The sequence below is a fragment of the Rhinoderma darwinii genome, chromosome 1, assembly GCF_050947455.1.
Source record: "Rhinoderma darwinii isolate aRhiDar2 chromosome 1, aRhiDar2.hap1, whole genome shotgun sequence".
Lineage (NCBI taxonomy): Eukaryota > Metazoa > Chordata > Amphibia > Anura > Rhinodermatidae > Rhinoderma > Rhinoderma darwinii.
The window spans coordinates 417,317,337-417,335,604 of NC_134687.1; the positions used below are offsets into that span (position 1 = coordinate 417,317,337).

The 18,268-nt window shown below is 40.0% G+C and overlaps 2 protein-coding genes across 2 annotated transcripts; both read right to left on the reverse strand.

Annotated features, from left to right (window-relative positions):
• Positions 1 to 4,445: 4,445 nt before the first annotated feature.
• Positions 4,446 to 11,855, reverse strand: LOC142761256 (olfactory receptor 6N1-like). Its single transcript, XM_075864475.1, has 3 exons — positions 11,768 to 11,855; positions 11,350 to 11,705; positions 4,446 to 5,411 (listed from the first exon to the last, which is right to left on the reverse strand). Exons 1-3 carry the CDS (start codon positions 11,853 to 11,855, stop codon positions 4,446 to 4,448), a joined length of 1,410 nt encoding a protein of 469 aa, XP_075720590.1.
• Positions 11,856 to 16,925: 5,070 nt separating this feature from the next.
• LOC142761344 (olfactory receptor 11L1-like) lies at positions 16,926 to 17,912 on the reverse strand. The gene has a single exon (XM_075864563.1). The coding sequence runs from the start codon at positions 17,910 to 17,912 to the stop codon at positions 16,926 to 16,928; it is 987 nt and encodes a 328-aa protein (XP_075720678.1).
• Between the last annotated feature and the right edge of the window lie 356 nt (positions 17,913 to 18,268).

The window sequence follows — 18,268 nt, forward strand, 5'->3', positions numbered from 1 at the left end:
CCTGTCTGACATGCAGTAGAGCACTGATATCTATGATCAGTGCAGGGAAGAGAGAACAGAGCGACCTTATAATGACAGCACTCCATTCTCTGCATGAGTAAAGCTGTGTCTTTCTGGACCATCATGACACAGGCAAGCATGTCTATATCCTGATGGTTGTTGTCGCAGGGTGTACACACCTGATTAGTGATTCACTTAGTGACACACAATCTCTACACGCACAAACACACGTCCATATGAAGCTGATGACTGGTTAAACTAAGAAGGTAAGATTGTCACATGTATATGATAGGGCAATATATAGGGCAAGCATGTATGTATATGTAAGTGTATACGTACTTGTGAGTGAGTGCATGTGTGTGTGTGGCAAAAAGATGCTTAAAGTCCTAAAAGAATAGGGAAAGGCTGTTGAAACCTTTTGCTTCATAATGACCATGGTATATTTTTTTATTATTTTGAATACATTTATAGAAAAGTAAAACCATTCAAATCAAATACACAAAAGAAACCAACAACCACTGACTAACAACCAGGCCTTTTTTGGCCTTAACCCCTTCCTGCCTCACAGTGGCGGATCATCAGTAGGGGTGTTGTGTGGCCCTATATACAAGCGGCAAGCGGGGGGGGGGGAGGGGAGAGCTGTGTGCACTATATACAAGGGGGAGTGCTGTGTGCACTAAATACAAGGGGGGAGAGCTGTGTGGCCCTATATACAAGGCGGAGCGCTATATGACCCTATATACAAGGGGGAGCGCTGTGTGGCCCTATATACAAGTGGGAGCACTGTATGACACTACTGTATATAGAAGGGGGAGTGCTGTGTGTCCCTATATCTTATATACAAGGGGGAAGCCATGTGTGGCCCCATATACAAAGGAGGGGAGCGCTGTGTGACACTATATACAAGGGGGAGTACTGTGTGGCCCTATACACAAGGGGGAGCACTGTATAGCCCTATATACAAAGGGGGAGCGCTGTGTGACACTATATACAAGGGGGGGGGGGAGCTCTGTGTGACACTATATACAAAGAGGTGGGAGAGCTGCGTGACACTATATACAAGGGGGAGCGCTGTGCGACACTATATACAAAGGGGGCAGGGCTGCATAGCACTATATACAAGGGGGGATGTGTGGCGCTATCCACAGGGGTATGTGTGTGGCGCTCTCTACAGGGGGGCTGCGTCGCGCTCTACTGGGGTGGCTGGGTAGAGCTATCTATAGGGGGCTGTGTGTAACGCTCTCTACGGGGGGATTTGTGTGGTGCTAGCTATAGGGGGATGTGTGAGATCTACAGGGGGCTGTGTGTGACGCTCTCTACAGGGGAGCTGTGTGGTGCTATCTATAGGGGGCAGTGAGTGGTGCTCTCTACAGGGGGGGCTGTGTGGTGCTATCTATAGGGGGCTGTGTGCAGCACTTTCTACGGGGGGATGTGTGTGGTGCTTACTATAGGGGGATGTGTGATATCTACAGGGGGCTGTATGTGATGCTCTTTACAGGGGGCTGTGGGGTGCTATCTATAGGGGCTGTGTGTGGTGCTCTCTACAGGGGGGGGCTGTGTGGTGCTATCTATACGGGGCTGTGCGATATCTACAGGGGGGGTGTGATGCTTTCTACAGGGGGCTGTGAGTGGCACTATGTACATGGGGCGCTGCGTATGTGGTGCATTACTGTACAGTGTTTGACACAATTGTATTCAGGGGTACAGTGTATGGTATTATATTCTGGGGCACAGTGTTTGGCACCATGATCATTTTATTTTCATTTATAGGTGTGGAAATGTTGGAAAAGTGGGGAGCTGAAGAGATCTGAGTGACAAATTCTGCAGAAATGAGTCATGGCCGGGAGAAGTCGTCATGAACTCTGGGCCAGATGGGGAAGAAAAGAGGAGAAAAAACGACTAGAATCTGAGACGTCGTCACCTGTGAGTCACTAAATTTATAGAGAATCTGTCACCTCTCCTGACATGTTTATTATAGGAATCCTTGTATTTCACAAAAAGTCTTTGTGCAGTCCAGGAGGATGTCTCCCTGCACAGTGTGATCCTGTCAGTATGTAGGGACACTGTGACAAGGGGAATCGTAACAGCCATTTGTTAATTCTTGCACAAAAAGGTAGTGTTAACAATAGTTATGGTGCGGCAAAGGCGACGGTGCGGAAGGGGGGCCCAAGTTTGGGTAACCGCCCAGGGCCTATGGTCTACTTAATCCGCCACTGCCGCCGCAGCCATTTTTCAGATTTTCATTATCATTTTTCGTACCCACAAAAGTCATATTAAAATCAATTAATTTTTTCGTCGATATAGTCCTATGAGTGCTTGATTTTTGCGGGACAAGTTGTAGTTTTTCATAGCACCATTTATTGTACCATATAATGTAATAGGAAACTACCCAACAATTATTTTTTGTGCGGTAGAAAATGAAAAAAAACCCAGTGATTCCTTTATTGTTTTTTTGCGGAATTCAACATGTTAACTTTATTCTTCGGGTCAATCCAATTATGGGATACCAAATTGATGTCATTTTTTCTTGATTTTACTGCTTTTACAAGGAAAAAACTAACTGTGAAAAATAAAATGTATTTTGTGTTGCCAAATTCTGAGACATAACTTTTTTATTTTTCCGTCTAAAAAGTGGCATGAGGGTATGTTTTTTTTGTGGAATAAGCTGTAGTTTTTAATGCTACCATTTTGGGGTACATGCGAGGTTTTGATCATTTTTATTTCAATTTTTTTTGTGGGAGATGAGGTGACCCAAAAAAAATAATTATTCTGGCAGTTTAAATTGTTTATTTTTTTTTACAGCGTACACCGTGCGGGTTCAATAATGATATTTTGGAAAAGTTCAGACTTTTACGGACGTGGCGATGCCAATTATGTTTATTTATTTTTTTACAATGCTTTAAGGGGAAAATGGGAAGAGTTTTTTTTATTAACTTTGAATATATTTTTTGGTAAATAAAAATACATTATATAACCGATTTTTCTTTTTTTATTTACTAGTCCCCCTAGCGGACTTGAACCAACGATCGTTGGATCACTTGCACTATATACTGCAATACTAATGTATTGCCAGAGGCAGGGCTTAATAGGTCCACAAAGATGGCAGACCTGGGTGCCTTCATTAGGCCCCCAGACTGCCATAGCAACCATCGGCACTCCACGATCGCATCGATGGGGGGTGATGAGCTCTTAGAGGGGGTCTCCCCCCTCTTTCTAACAATTTCAATGCTGCGGTCGCTATTGACCACGGCATTTAATGGGTTAACAAACAAGATCGAGCTCGAGTGCGATCACACTAATTAATGTGAAGTGTCGGCTGTAATATACAGCCAACACCCAGCCCGTGAGCCCATACTTCCCTTACCTGGCTATGACGTAGGCATATGTCAAATCTTGGAAAGGGGTTAATGACCAAGGATTATTTTAAATTTTTTCGCATTCCAAGAGTCATAACTTTTTTATTTTTCCATCCACATAGCCATATAAGGGCTTGTTTTTTGTAGGACGAGTTGTATTTTTCAATTGCATCATTTTTGGATGCATATAATATATTGATTAACTTTTATTAATTTTATTTTAGGAGGGAATTGAAAATAAGCCGCTATTCCAGCACTTTTACGCATTTAAAATTTACGCCGTTCACTATGCGGTGTATATAACATGTTACCTTTCTTCTATGGGTTAGCTCGATTACAGGGATACCAAATATGTAAAGGTTTTATATCTTTAATTTGTTTTCGCAATAAAAACCCTTTTAAGAAAAAAAAAATACTGCCCTATTCCAAGAGCCGAAACTGTTTTTATTTTTCATCGATGTACCCATAGTATGTGAGCTTATTTGTTGCGGGACAATGCTTCGTTTTCATTGGTACTATTTTGGGTACATTGGTCTTATTGATTAACTTTTTTTTTCTTTTTTGGCGGGGAATGGGAAATTTTTTTATGTGTTAACTTCATTGGTTGAGTCACGGCAATACCATGTATGTGCATGTTTTAATTTTTTGACACTTTTACTAAATAAAACAACTTTATATGGAAAAAAAAGTGTTTTTTTATTATATTGCCTAATAGGCAGTTGCTGATGGCAAACCCGGGGGACTTTGTTAGGCCCTGGTTGCCATGGAAACCCATCAGTGCCCCCCGCGTCGCAGAGGTGCCGATGGGGTGATAGAGGGAGCTCCCTCTGTCAAACACCTTAGATGCAGCGATCGCTATTGACTGCAGCATCTAATCTGAGTACTTTCCAATTCCGACAGTTGCAGCAGGAGCCTGGCTGTGTATAAAAGCCGTGCTCCTGCCGCTGATCTCATGGGTACAGTGGCACTACCCGCGAGATCTGAGTGACAGATATATCTGTCACAATGCGGGAATTAGCACCTGCTTGTGAGGGATATATTCATCGCTAGTCGTTAAGGGGTTAATGTGTCAAATTAAGTCATAGTTTATTATTCAATGTCCTTTCCCTTATTTATTCTTTTAAAGACCTTTCTCACAGAGTCTTTCATCTCTTTATTCCTTAAGCTGTAAATAATGGGATTCAACATAGGAGTGACAACTGTATATAATAAAGATAACACTTTGTTGATATCCAAAGAGAATCTAGACATGGGTTGCATGTACATGGCCGTTATTGTACCATAATAAATCATAACAACAGTTAGGTGGGAGACACAAGTGGAAAAAGCCTTTTTTCTTCCAATAGCTGAACGGATCTTTAAAATAGTGGAAATAATGAATACATAGGAGAGGACAGTTAGGAGAAAAGAGCTAAATATAAGGCCAGTAGCCAATAGAGAAATGGCTGTCTCTGTAAATTGGGTGCTGCTGCAAGAAAGTTTAAGAAGAGGTTGAGCGTCACAGTAGAAATAGTTGACTTGATTAGGACCACAAAAAACAAGTTTTGATATTAACGCAACAGGGAGGATCGGAGAAATGAAACCACCAATCCAAGCGCCAGAGGCCAACTGGTGTGAGGTTGTGTTTGTAATTTTGGAAGAATAATGCAGAGGATTACAAATAGCCAGATATCGATCATATGCCATCGCAGTTAATAGATAACACTCCGAAGCTCCAAGGGAACTAAATAGATACAACTGAACCATGCAGTTTTTGAAAGATATTGCCCTACTGTTTGTCACGAATGTAGACAACATCTTAGGTACAATGACTGAAGTGTACCATATTTCCATAGCAGAAAGATGGTTAAGGAAAAAAAACATAGGGATTTTAAGTTTGTAGTTTGTTAGCACAGTTATGAAAATAATAATGTTGCCTGTTACAGTGAACGCGTAGATACATAGGAAAAGCAGGAACATACAAGGGTAAAGCTTCTTAAGGCTCGGAAAACCCAAGATGATGAATTCTGTCACAAATGTTTGATTTATTCCTCCTCCCATTTCAATGAGTAGTTTCTACAAGTAAAAAAGATGAAATAACAAAACAGAATAGGGAAAGTGAATCAGGTGTTATATAGCAACATGGCAAAGATTCTTAAATACCATACTCTAGGACATTTACTAAAATTGGTTCACCATCATGGAATAAGGACTTTATTTAATATACTTTTAGAACCTGTGCTTCTCCAGCTGTTGCAAAGCTACCACTCACAGTATATATTCACAGCCACAAGTTACCGGGGCAAAGTTGGGGTTTTGTAACAGTCATAGAGTGGGGACCACTGTTCTAGAGATATTACTTGTCTTCAAAATTGCTTATAGTGGTTATAAAAATTTGTGTTAGTTTACCTGATAGTGGAGCACATGTAGTCTCCAACCTCATAACAAATTTTGTGTTCAGCTTTGGTCTCGGACTGTTTGCTGGACTAGCTAATCCACCAATAATCTACCCATCTTTTGCATAGAGTACCTATAAGGCTATTAGGCTTTATACACATAGTATTAGAAGTAAAAAAAAAAGTTCAGTAAAAAAAAAGTAAATAAAAGCAAGCAAACCATTTTCCCCTTAGAAAGTGCTTTATTATAGAAAATAATAAAAGTATTAAAAAAAGTATACATAATCGGTATCACCGCAACCGTAACACACCATATATGTAATATTAACATGCTATTTATCCTGCACGGTGCATACCGTAAAATAAAAACAATGGCAGAATTGCATTGTTTTGTTCATCCCCTCTTCCCAAAAACAGGGATAAAAGTTAATCAATAAGTTATATGTAACACAAAATGGTAGCAATACAAGTTAAAAAGTAGTAAAACACAAAAAAATATACAAATTCGGTATTGTTGTTATCGTAATGACCCACAGAATAAAGTTAACATTTTATTTAAACTGCAGGGGGAACGCCATAAAAACAAAAAATAAGCAACTATGGCTGAGTTTTCAGTCCACCCATAATAAAAGGTTTTTAGTACATAATATGTACCCCACAATGGTGCAATTAAAAATACAATTCGTCCTGCAAAGAACAACCCCTTATGCCTACGTCGACGGAAAAATTAAAAAGTTATGGCTTTTGGAACACAGTGATGAGAAAATGTTAAAATCGCTTTATTCTCAAGGCCCAAAAAAATCTGTGTCTTTAAGCAGTTAGACAAGTTTTTAAACTTTTTGGGATAATGTACACTACCTGAAGCATTTGTATAATATCAAGCAGATTTAATGGTAAATACTGGATATATAGCACTGTCCTGCAGTCATAGAGGGATATCCGGTTATGAGCATACTGCAAAATGTACTCTGTATGTCCACAGAATATGCATTATGACCATGTGTGTATATATATATCTATATATAGATATATATATCTATATATCTATATATAGATATATATCTATATATATCTCTATATATATATCTTTCTCTCTCTCTCTCTCTCTCTCTCTCTCTATATATATATATATATATATATATATAGAGAGAGAGAGAGATATGGATATATATATATATATATATATATATATAGATGTATAGATATATAGATATATATACAGTATATATATATATATATATATATATATATATATATATATATATATATATATATATATATATATATATATATATAGATAGATAGATAGATAGATAGATAGATAGATAGATAGATAGATAGATATATTTTTCCCCATACATCTGTATTGTGCTGTATACTGTAGATTACATTAAAGTAACTGACAATTTCGCAGAACTTCTTTGGTTGGACTTTCCACCACTGTTTTGAGGCACTTAAGTGGATTATTTTTGGTATTGGCTGGATTGTCCCACTTGTAATATCTCTTCTGGTCTTGTGAGGATTTATAAATGTCAACATTTATAAACTTTTCTTACAAGCTCAGGAATTGTAAGTTTGATTTAATTAGTAAAAGATTGTAGACATTCCAGTAGAATGGTGCTGGGCTCTACCAGCATAGAATTTCTTATCGGCTCACCTTATTTTCAGGCTTTTACCTTCCCAACATTATCTTAGAATACATTGCATAGTGCACATGCACTTCTGAACTCTAAAACTGGACTTTATATACTATTCCCGGCCTACAGGGAATCTTCGGCTTCTCTGTTACACCTGGAACTTGTTAGTGTAATATTCCCTTGATATCACTTACTTATGCTACTAATTTAGTCGCTGTCTGTAAACACAAATTCAATTAATGTTAGTGAACTATCAAAAAGGATCAGGAAAAAACATTAACATTTGTTATGTAATTTACTTTCTATTCTCATGGACATATTGCTAAATATTCTGGTCACAGCACCCAGACAACAAGTTGTAACCTCAGAGGAATATTATCCCTCATCCATTGTACCCAGGGTTACCGGTCCCCTCAAACAGTTACACATAGTGGCTTAAAAATGTCAACATCTGTGCGATGTTGCCGTTTTGCCACTAAAAGGCCTAGTTCACACTGAGTTTTTTGGCGCTGTTTTTGACTCGGAATCCGCGTCGGAAACCGCGCCAAAAAACGTCCGAAAACGCCTCCCATTTATTTTGGAAAAAAACGCTCGCGGGAAAAAGAAGCGTCATACTCTTTCTTCAGGCGTTTCCGTCTCTGACATCCCATTGACATGAATGGGAGGCAGAGAAAGCGGTTTTCACCGTGTTTTTTGCCTGTGGCACTCAATGGCCGCGAGCGAAAAACGCAGCAGAGAGAGTGCAGGTAGGTCAAAATCTGCCTCAAAATTCCTGAAGGAATTTTGAGACAGATATTTCTGCCTGCAAAAAACTCTGTCCGAACTAGGCCTAATAAATACAATGGTACCAGGAGAACAGTGTCAGAACTTCTAAATTAGTCCAAAAAGTAGTGACAGTCATGGATTCATTTCCAGATATTACTGGCAGGCATAAAATTGTATCTATAGAACAGTGTCGGCCAATGATTAGTTCCCACAGAGTAGTGTAACCATAAAGTTTTGTGCCGCATAGTAAGGCAGTTAAAGTACCACCAACCATATAGCTGTTCTTATACTGTAGTGCTTATTCAAAAGTCCCATACTAGTGAACATCCAATTAATCTACATTTTCTATTGGCATGTTGCTCCTACCTCTGCGGACCCCCAGAAAATTATCTATGATTAGCCAAACCCAGCCTGCCAACCAGTGGCGTAGCTATAGGGGTCGCAGCAGTTGCAGTTGCGACCGGGCCCCTAAGCCTGGGGAGCCCACGGGCCCCCGTTGCCATACAGCATGCCTGTTAAATACATTTTCTGTGCCGTGAAGCTGGCACTTCCTAGTTACGGTCGCATGGTACAATTAGTGTACCATGTGACCGTGTTGTCACGTGACACGTCTTCCAGCCAGTGCAGTGGAAGAGTCGGTGCGGAGGACTCTAGGTGAGCTGCAGAGTCTATATTGTAATGTGTTGTGTTGTCTTGTAATGTAATGTATTGTGTTGCCTTGTAATGTATTGTGTTGTGTTGTCTTGCAATGTGTTGTATTGTGCTGTTTGCGGTGATGGGGGGGGCCCGTTAAATTACAGCCCCCCCTCCTCTCTCCACCGCAAACTGCACATTACAACACAATACATTACAAACTGTGGGTCGCGTCCCCCTGGGTGGTCGTGTGAAGACCTCCGGGGGGTCACGAGTCACTCGCCGAGGTCCCGGTTCCATTCAATCCTGGAGCAATTTTTTTTTTATGGTTACATGAATACCAAATACAGTATGTCTGTTATTTACTATTTTGTCACGTTTATTTAATAAAGTGTATTCTATTGTTTGTGTATGTAATTGTTTTTATGCCACTATTTTTTTAAAATTTACTGAAAAACCTGTGACTTTTACTTTTCACCTATAATGTACTGATATATAGATTACATTACACTTCCAAATATGCCTTGAAAATGCCTGCAATCAGCTTTCAATTGTTTTATTCTAAAGTGCTAAGTGCAAACAATGAACAACCTGGAATAAATGGTGGACTACTGACCCATGTTGCTGTGTCTCAGAAATTGCGCCATTTCTGAGACACAGCAACATGGGTCAGTAGTCCACCATTTATTCCAGGTTGTTCATTGTTTGCACTTAGCACTTATAATATGGAGTATAATGGAATAGTGGTAGGGGGGTTTCTATTGTTTTTCCTGTGGAGGCTGGTAACAGTGTAGTTCTCATATCTCAATAACTAGACATACAAACAGCTAAATATTCACCTTGCACTATGCACTTTTTCATGATATTGTATACCAACGTATCTGTAGATGTATGATCGGTATGTGAACCCTCTCACGATAATTGTTTCATCTTTTGGCGGTCCTTTTTCTGTCATCTATGGTGATTCTATTTTAAACAGCTCATGTACTGATTTTTTAGAATTTGTGAAATAAAAATTATGTTTTATCTTTTGACTTATAGACTCCATGTTCTCTTTTTTTGGTGCAATATATATAAGGAGCACAGTCGTGTTATATGGGGAAATAACTATGTAAAATGACACATGTAAATAACCCTGTGGATAGGTTCTATAGAGTGAAACATGTCAGATTTGAAAAATGGTGTTGCATCCTGAACGTGCCAACTAGTCCATTTCCTTAAGGGGTTAATGAAGTAGGTTGCACCCAATCAAAAATTGCTTGAACCTTAGCGGAGTCCATTCGCAAATCATGAGGAGACAGCACATACCACAAAAAATTAATAAAGACAATTTTACCTCAGTACTTGAAGGACGGACCTTAAATGTTAGACATGCGAGGAGCAATCGGAAGAAAAAACAAGAATGTCGTCCAGATACACTACCACAAAGCGTCCAATAAAATTTCTGAAAATATAATTAAACAGGTTTTTGAAAAACTGCATGAGCATTACTTAAACCAAAAGGCATGACCAAATACTCATAATGACCGTCTGGAGTATTAAATTATGTCTTCCACTCATCCCCTTTGCGGCTACGGACCAAATTGTAGGCCCTGCGTAAATTTAGTTTAAAGAACCACTTGGCTCCTGAGATCTGGTTAAACAGGTCCAGGATAAGTGGGAGGGGATATTGATTCTTAACGGTAATTTTATTTAATTCACTGTAGTCGATACAGGGTCTTAAACCGCCATCTTTTCTCTGGAACAGAAAGATTATACAACCACCCCTTGGGCAGCTTAGCGTTAGGGAGAAGTATGATAGGACAGTCGTACGGCCTATGAGGAGGGAGAGATTCATAATGGACTTCAGAAAATACATCCTCAAAATCTTGAACAAACTCAGGCAATAAAAGTGTATTGCAAGATACATTAGTAGAAGACAATGACATGCAAGGATCAAAACATTTAGAATTTCACTTAATCACATGTGTTTTCACCCAATCAATAACTAGATTATGTGCCTGAAACCATGGGATACCCAATATTATTTCAGAGGGCAAATATTCTAAAATAAAGTAAGAGATTTGTTCAGTATGCAAAGTACCCACTTTTAATGTAACAGAACATGACTGACCCCTGAGTGAGAGGAGCATTATCGATAGCAGAAACTTTGACTGAGGTACACAACTGAACAAGAGGGATAGCCAGTTTTTTATCAACTGGAAAATCTAAGAAATTTGCCGTAGAACCATAATCTACAAAAGCTTGTCCAGAAACAAAAATATTATCAAAACCCAAATCAACAAGCAAAATAACTTTTTTAGATGCCCAGATAGCATTCCCGGGGACCATCTAGGCTCTGAAGTTTTCCGGAGCTGGACGTTCTGGGCGTTTGGAACAGTTCTTGAGTCTATGACCAGCGTCCCCACAATAGAAACACAGCCCTTTACGTCTTCGAAAAAGTCTCAGTTCCTGAGAAAACATAGTGGATCCCAAGTGCATGGGCTCTTGTGCATCAGAAGAAGGGCTCTCAGCGCAGGGAAGGGGAGCGGCCATAATTGATTTTTCATTTTTGTGTTCCCGTAGTCATCAGTCCAGACATACTACAAGGGTCATGGTATTCTCTAGAGTCTGGGGTGGAGGATAGTTTATTAAGATATCTTTAAATTTTTCTGAAAAGGCCTCAGTGGAAATGACAATGGAGTGCAGCCTCATTCCATTGAGAAGAAGTAGATCTCTGAACAATAATCCTCGACAGGACGCAGTCCTTGCTGGAGTGACAGCATATTGGCCTCCGACCACTGCAGTAACATCTGGTTCTCCATAAATTAAACCCAGAACTGCAAAGAAGCTCTCCACAAAAAAAAGTTCAGGGGCAACAGGTCCCAATGAAAAGGCCCAGGTTTGAGGATCACCTTTGCAATAGTGAAATAACGATACCCACTTGCTGTTGCTCAGTTCTAGAGGGGATAGGGTTAAAAATATAATTTACAAATGTCTCAAAATTTGGCAAAAAACTTACGATCACCAGAGAAACGATCAGGTAAGTTCACTCTAGGTTCCATAGGGAGATGCGACTGAAGCAACTGCTCGGGACTGCGCAGTTTCATGCTGTTGAATCCTTACAGCCAGATCTTGTACCAGCTGAGTCAGATCTTGCATCTGAACCACCAGGGCTTTCATATTATACTCCATATTATAAAGTGCTAAGTGCAAACAATGAACAACCTGGAATAAATGGTGGACTACTGACCCATGTTGCTGTGTCTCAGAAATGGCGCAATTTCTGAGACACAGCAACATGGGTCAGTAGTCCACCATTTATTCCAGGTTGTTCATTGTTTGCACTTAGCACTTTATAATAAAACAATTGAAAGCTGATTGCAGGCATTTTCAAGGCATATTTGGAAGTGTAATGTAATCTATATATCAGTACACTATAGCTGAAAAGTAAAAGTCACAGGTTTTTCAGTAAATTTAAAAAAAATAGTGGCATAAAAACAATTACATACACAAACAATAGAATACACTTTATTAAATAAACGTGACAAAACAGTAAGGGTATGTGCACACGATAGCAGGCATTTACATGTGAAAAGACAGACTGTTTTCAGGAGAAAACAGCTGCCTCGTTTCACACGTAAATGCTTCTCCTCGTATTATGCGAGGCGTCTGTGACGCTCGTAAATCTTGAGATGCTCTTCATTGAGTTCAATGAAGAACGGCTCAAATTACGTTGCAAAGAAGTGCCCTGCACTTCTTTGCCGAGGCAGTCAATTTACGCGTCGTCGTTTGACAGCTGTCAAACGACGACGCGTAAATTACAGGTTGTCTGCACAGTACGTCGGCAAACCCATTCAAATGAATGGGCAGATGTTTGCCGACGTATTGTAGCCCTATTTTCAGGCGTAAATCGAGGCATAATACGCCTCGTTTATGCCTGAAAATAGGTCGTGTGAACCCAGCCTGAATAACAAACATACTGTATTTGGTATTCATGTAACCATAAAAAAAAATTGCTCCAGCATTGAATGGAACCGGGACCTCGGCGAGTGACTCGTGACCCCCCGGAGGTCTTCACACGACCACCCAGGGGGACGCGACCCACAGTTTGTAATGTATTGTGTTGTAATGTGCAGTTTGCGGTGGAGAGAGGAGGGGGGGGCTGTAATTTAATGGGCCCCCCCATCACCGCAAACAGCACAATACAACACATTGCAAGACAACACAACACAATACATTACAAGGCAACACAATACATTACATTACAAGACAACACAACATATTACAATACAGACTCTGCAGCTCACCTGGAGTCCTCCGCACCGACTCTTCCACTGCACTGGCTGGAAGACGTGTCACGTGACAACACGGTCACATGGTACACGAAGTGTACCATCCGACCGTAACTAGGAAGTGCCGGCTTCACGGCACAGAAAATGTATTTAACAAGCATGCTGTATGGCAACGGGGGCCCGTTAATGCATATTTAATGTCAGATTCCTCCCACCCTAAACATGTCATAAAGGCAATTCCGAGAGGACAATTCCTCCGGGCAAGGCATATTTGTTCCTCTGATGAATGCTTTGAAGCTCGATCTACGGATCTTATATCGAGATTTCAAAGAAGGGGTTATGAGGAAATACATGTGAGACAGGAATTTCACAATGCAAAATCGAAGAAACGAGCGGACCTCTTGAAACCAAAGCCAAAGAAGGGGCCGGATGAGGTGGTAAGATTTATTTCAGGTTACAACAAACAATGGACTATAATGAGAGGTATCTTTCAGAAACATTGGGCAGTTTTGAAAACTGATAAAACTTTAGCCAAAATCTTAACCCCTCAGCCGGCTATTACACCAAGGCGTAGTCCGAACTTACGGGATATTTTGGTTCGTAGCCACTACAACCCACCGTCCACATATCTCTTTGGATCAAGGGGACCCAGATGGGGTAATGTATTTTTGCAAGTTTTGCATCTTACCTGTAAAAATAAATAATTTTTAATTTCTGTATAATGTTTTTCGTTTTGATAGTGTATTGAAATGGACGGATATCCTTGATCAATCCCAGTATCGAGATGTCGAGCGAATCTATGTGACTAATGGAAGATGGATGTGATGAAAAGAATTTATGAGACAAATGTGGAAATATGTGTATATGTATAGATGCTCTTATAGATTGAGATTATAGTGGTGGGCATTGGGGCTTTTCTCTAGATGCACTGGTGAAACAGAGGGGTCATTGGTATATAAAATTTCTACAGAATTTGTAGGATTGATAATCACTACTTCACAGTGAATATACAATTTAATTATTGTTTATATGAAATGGTATTTATGTGCATTCTATTTTCTTTATTACAACAGATATATGGATTTGTTCCTGTCCCATGCTTCCCGGACGGGTCTGGAATTATTTCCTGGCTGTTCCAGTGACTAAGGGACAGTCATTATGTAACACTTAGTATGGGGAGTGAGGCTGTATGCCCTCCCTCTTCATATCTTTATTTTATATATTTTCTGTTTGCACCTTTTTAATTTTGCTCCTTGGTTGGAGGTGTTTACTATATTTTATTTTATTATATATATGTTTAGATGACACTTGGTCACGATATCATTCACATATTATGAAATCTATACTCTCTATTTTATGTTGATCATCTCGTATACAGCATCCTATTTTGCATGACATGTGTACTTGGATCTGGGGGTGTGCTCGGTGGATTGTCACCGCTCATTGTTTTGGGTGGTGTCCTTCACCGAGCATGCCCTGGACCTGTGGATAATCTACATATAGGTGTACACATTTAATGTATAATTTTTAATCATGGAGTGTTCCGCGCTGGCGTGGGGCGCGTTGTGTGCTGGTGCGGGGGTCCAGGTGGGGGATCCTCACCCCCGTGCTGGGCACTGGGGGTGGTCTTCCCTACCCGTTCTCCCGTTGCGGGTGCACGTTGTGTGGCTCGGCGATGTGATGCACTCTAATGTATATCACAGAGTGTCTAAAAGATTTGATATATAAACGTGTGATACGTGTGTCGCGGCGGTGTTTGGTGCTGCGGTGGGGGTCCGGGTGGGGGATTTCGACCGCCGGTGTTGGGCACTGGTGGTGGTCTTCCTTACCCGTGCCTCCGCTGATGGTGCTTTGTGTGCCGCACATTGGCATGACACATTCATATTTAGGTTGTACCTATGGTGTAGGTATAGGGACACAATATTTATTTGTGCACATATACACATAGTGGATATAACTAACCTTAATGTGAACTGATGGCTGCTGATGGATATTACAAACATTCTGAACTCCTCTCCAGATGAATAATTTGTAACTAGTCTGAACGGCTGATTCGGACTGTAACGCTAAATTGCTTGACACATAGGGTGATGTGCGCATGCGCTTGATTGGCCGTCCACATGCTGTGCCGGAAGTTGTCAGAGATAGGGCGGAAGTGCAGGTGATGGGGAAACCTGCCACTGCACTGAACGCTCCTGATGCGGATAACACACGTGGGAAGGCTCAATGAATCGCTATGCGCCATTGGTCACCGGTATACAGGTGTAGTATTTAAACCACACTCTATTACACTATCATCGTCTCCTGATGAAGGGTGCGAAATGCGCGTTGAGGTGTTCCTCTCCTGAGACCATCAACAGCCATCATGTCAGCCACAGGTAATAGATGTTATCATGCCCATTACTTATGTATGGTAGCTAGTTTAACGTCTTTAACAAATTTTACCTAGGTAGAGTGGAGGCACATACTATTAGGACCTCCTACTATTCTGAAGATTATATGCTCTTCCCTGGTGCTGTTATGTTACCTGCTGTATATTATGTACTATTATAATAATTAGGCCATGGTGGTTATTTGATGACCTCGGAGCTTGTTCAATTTTAAGTATGTTTTAATTTTGTTTGTACATGTATGGGCATCTTTGGAAGGGTTTGCAATTTGTGGAATAATAAAATTTATATTTTTGGACTAACAAATGTCTAAAAAAACTCTTTTTCTGTATACATTAATATGAGGCGTATATAGGTTTTCTCGATCTGATATTGATGACCTATCTTAATGATAGGCCATCAATAAAAAATGTTAGGACAACTCCTTTAATTTCTGTCCAACAATAATACAATATAATTGGTAAAGTTGAACAGAAAATGTTATACGAGGAAAGTTTAATATCTGAAAAATTAAATAGATAAACTGCAAAGTGAAATGTACATAAACTTTGTTTCTCTTTTTATTTTTTAATAAATACTATTTAGGCTAGATTCACACGAGCGTGGGGAAACTCGGACGTGAAAAACGTGAAGTTTTCCCACGCCGCCACCTCTCTCCACTCTGCCTGACGTCACTCACATTTTGGGCACATCAGTGATTTCTGGACAACTGAGCTAAAGATCACGAAAAAAAGCTACATTTTTACATACACTTTACAAAATAATTTCCTGTGCAGCGTGCAGTGTTCTAGGAGTGACTCACCAATCACATCTCCGCTTGTAGCTTTCCCACAATAACTAAGCGCGGGAAAGCTGCAAGTGGGGCTGTAATTGGTGAGTCCGACTCACTCACCACTTACTCCAGCCCACGCCGCTGATGCCGCCACCGCTCTCCGCTCTGCCGGACGTCACTCACATTTAGGAGTAGAAGGAGGGCAGACGTAGCCACGTGAATGACACGGCGGTGTTCTGAGTGAGGTCGGCGCCAGCCCGGGAGTGGACCAGTCCAGTCACCTGACCTCGCGTCACTGACTCAGGTCGACTTCTAGCACTGACCTCACACAGACCGTCATTTACTAGGCTCCGTCTGCCCCCCCTGCTCCTAAATGCATTTTCCGACACCTCGGACGGCAGAAAAAAAACAAAATTTTTAATTTGCGGACCGTTGCCAACCCTGATTGTGAGCAAAAATTGTACTGCCACTACAGTAGGGCATACTCTATATAAATGTTATATTTCAAAATAAAAATAAATGAACTAATTAATAATTACAGCATAATAATCCTTTTATTTATATTTGCAAATAAAAATGAAAATGTAAACTTTTAATAATTTAAATTTTAAATTAATGTTACTATATGAATGTGAATGTTTATTACCTAAATTTAAAAATTCTGTTGAAAGGCAATAGTTATAATTCTTGAGGTACAGTATTTGTTTCCCACATTAACTTCTTTTAAAAAATACTACTTAAGTTCCTCTCTGTTGAAAATGTTTGACTATTGAAGAATGATGGTAAAATTCTCCGTACAATCTTTTTAACAGACATTTTAACCTCTTTGTTTCTTAGACTATAGATGATAGGATTAAGTCCTGGTGTTATAACTGTGTAGAAAACTGAAATAAACTTTTTCATGTCTGAGGAATAGCTGGAGTGAGGACGAACATACATAAATATCATAGTACCGTAGTATATCATTACAACTGTAAGATGAGCCCCGCATGTAGAAAATGTTCTATTCCGACTACTGTTAGACTTAATGTGTAATATGGAGATGACAATAAAGAAATAGGACACTAAAGTAAGCAATAAACAGGAAAACAGCACCGAAAGAGACAATACAAAAATTGAGATTTCTGTAAGGTAGATGTTACCACAGGACAACTCCAAGAGAGGGGGGATATCACAAAAGAAATGATTTACATGCCGAGAGTCACAGAAGTCTAAATGGGAGATAAAGAGAACAGGGATCAATCCCGTAAGAATACCAGTTACCCAGGAGCCTGCAACCAGTTGTAAACATGTACTTGTGTCCATCAGGCTCGAATAATAAAGTGGTTTACAGATGGCCATGTACCTATCATAAGCCATGACTAACAGCAAATAGCACTCGGTGGCCCCAAATGTAACAAAGAAAAAAAGTTGGGTCATACATCCAGAAAAGGAGATATTATTACTTTCCATTAACAGGTTAGCTAGAAGTTTAGGTACTATTGTCATAGTATACCATATTTCTAGAAATGACAGATTGGATAAGAAGAAGTACATGGGTGTTTGAAGAGACTGATCCATTGTCACTACAGTCAAAATGATGACATTTCCAGTGATTGTCACTAGAAATATAAAAAGGAATATAACAAACAGAGGAATGTTGGCTTCGGCAGAGTTTAACAGGCCTAAAATTGTAAAATCATTTCCGCTCGATTGGTTGGCAAATTGCATGTTGCATCGGGAACATGAAAGCAGTAACCATCCAAAATTACCTGCACAAACAAAAACAAGAAGTTGGTAGAATCAAATAATCTGTAGTTGATTTTAAAATAATCACTTTTAATTGGTTAAGAATTACTGATTGGATATCGTTTTTTCTGTTATTATCACGGTCGGTAAATAGGGTCAGCCAGGGACAGACACAGACAGCAGAAGGTCCCTGTGCAAGATCAGTATTGATCTCCAATAACTCATCATTGAACTTGACTTTATGCACCACTCCCGCTGATGGCTTGTCCACACGTAGCGGAATTGCTGCGTATTTTCTGTCTGGAATTGCGGACGTAAAATTCGCCTCAGAATACAGT

What these genes read in the sequence shown, in the direction of transcription:
- LOC142761256 (XM_075864475.1), bottom strand. Translation starts at nt 11,855, where the DNA reads ATGAAACTGCGCAGTCCCGAGCAGTTGCTTCAGTCGCATCTCCCTATG. An exon ending in TGATCGTTTCTCTGGTGATC is followed by an intron (nt 11,706 to 11,767) that starts GTAAGTTTTTTG and finishes TATCCCCTCTAG; the next exon opens with AACTGAGCAACAGCAAGTGG. An exon ending in AGAATACCATGACCCTTGTA is followed by an intron (nt 5,412 to 11,349) that starts GTATGTCTGGAC and finishes TTTTACTTGTAG; the next exon opens with AAACTACTCATTGAAATGGG.
- LOC142761344 (XM_075864563.1), bottom strand. Translation starts at nt 17,912, where the DNA reads ATGCAATTTGCCAACCAATCGAGCGGAAATGATTTTACAATTTTAGGC.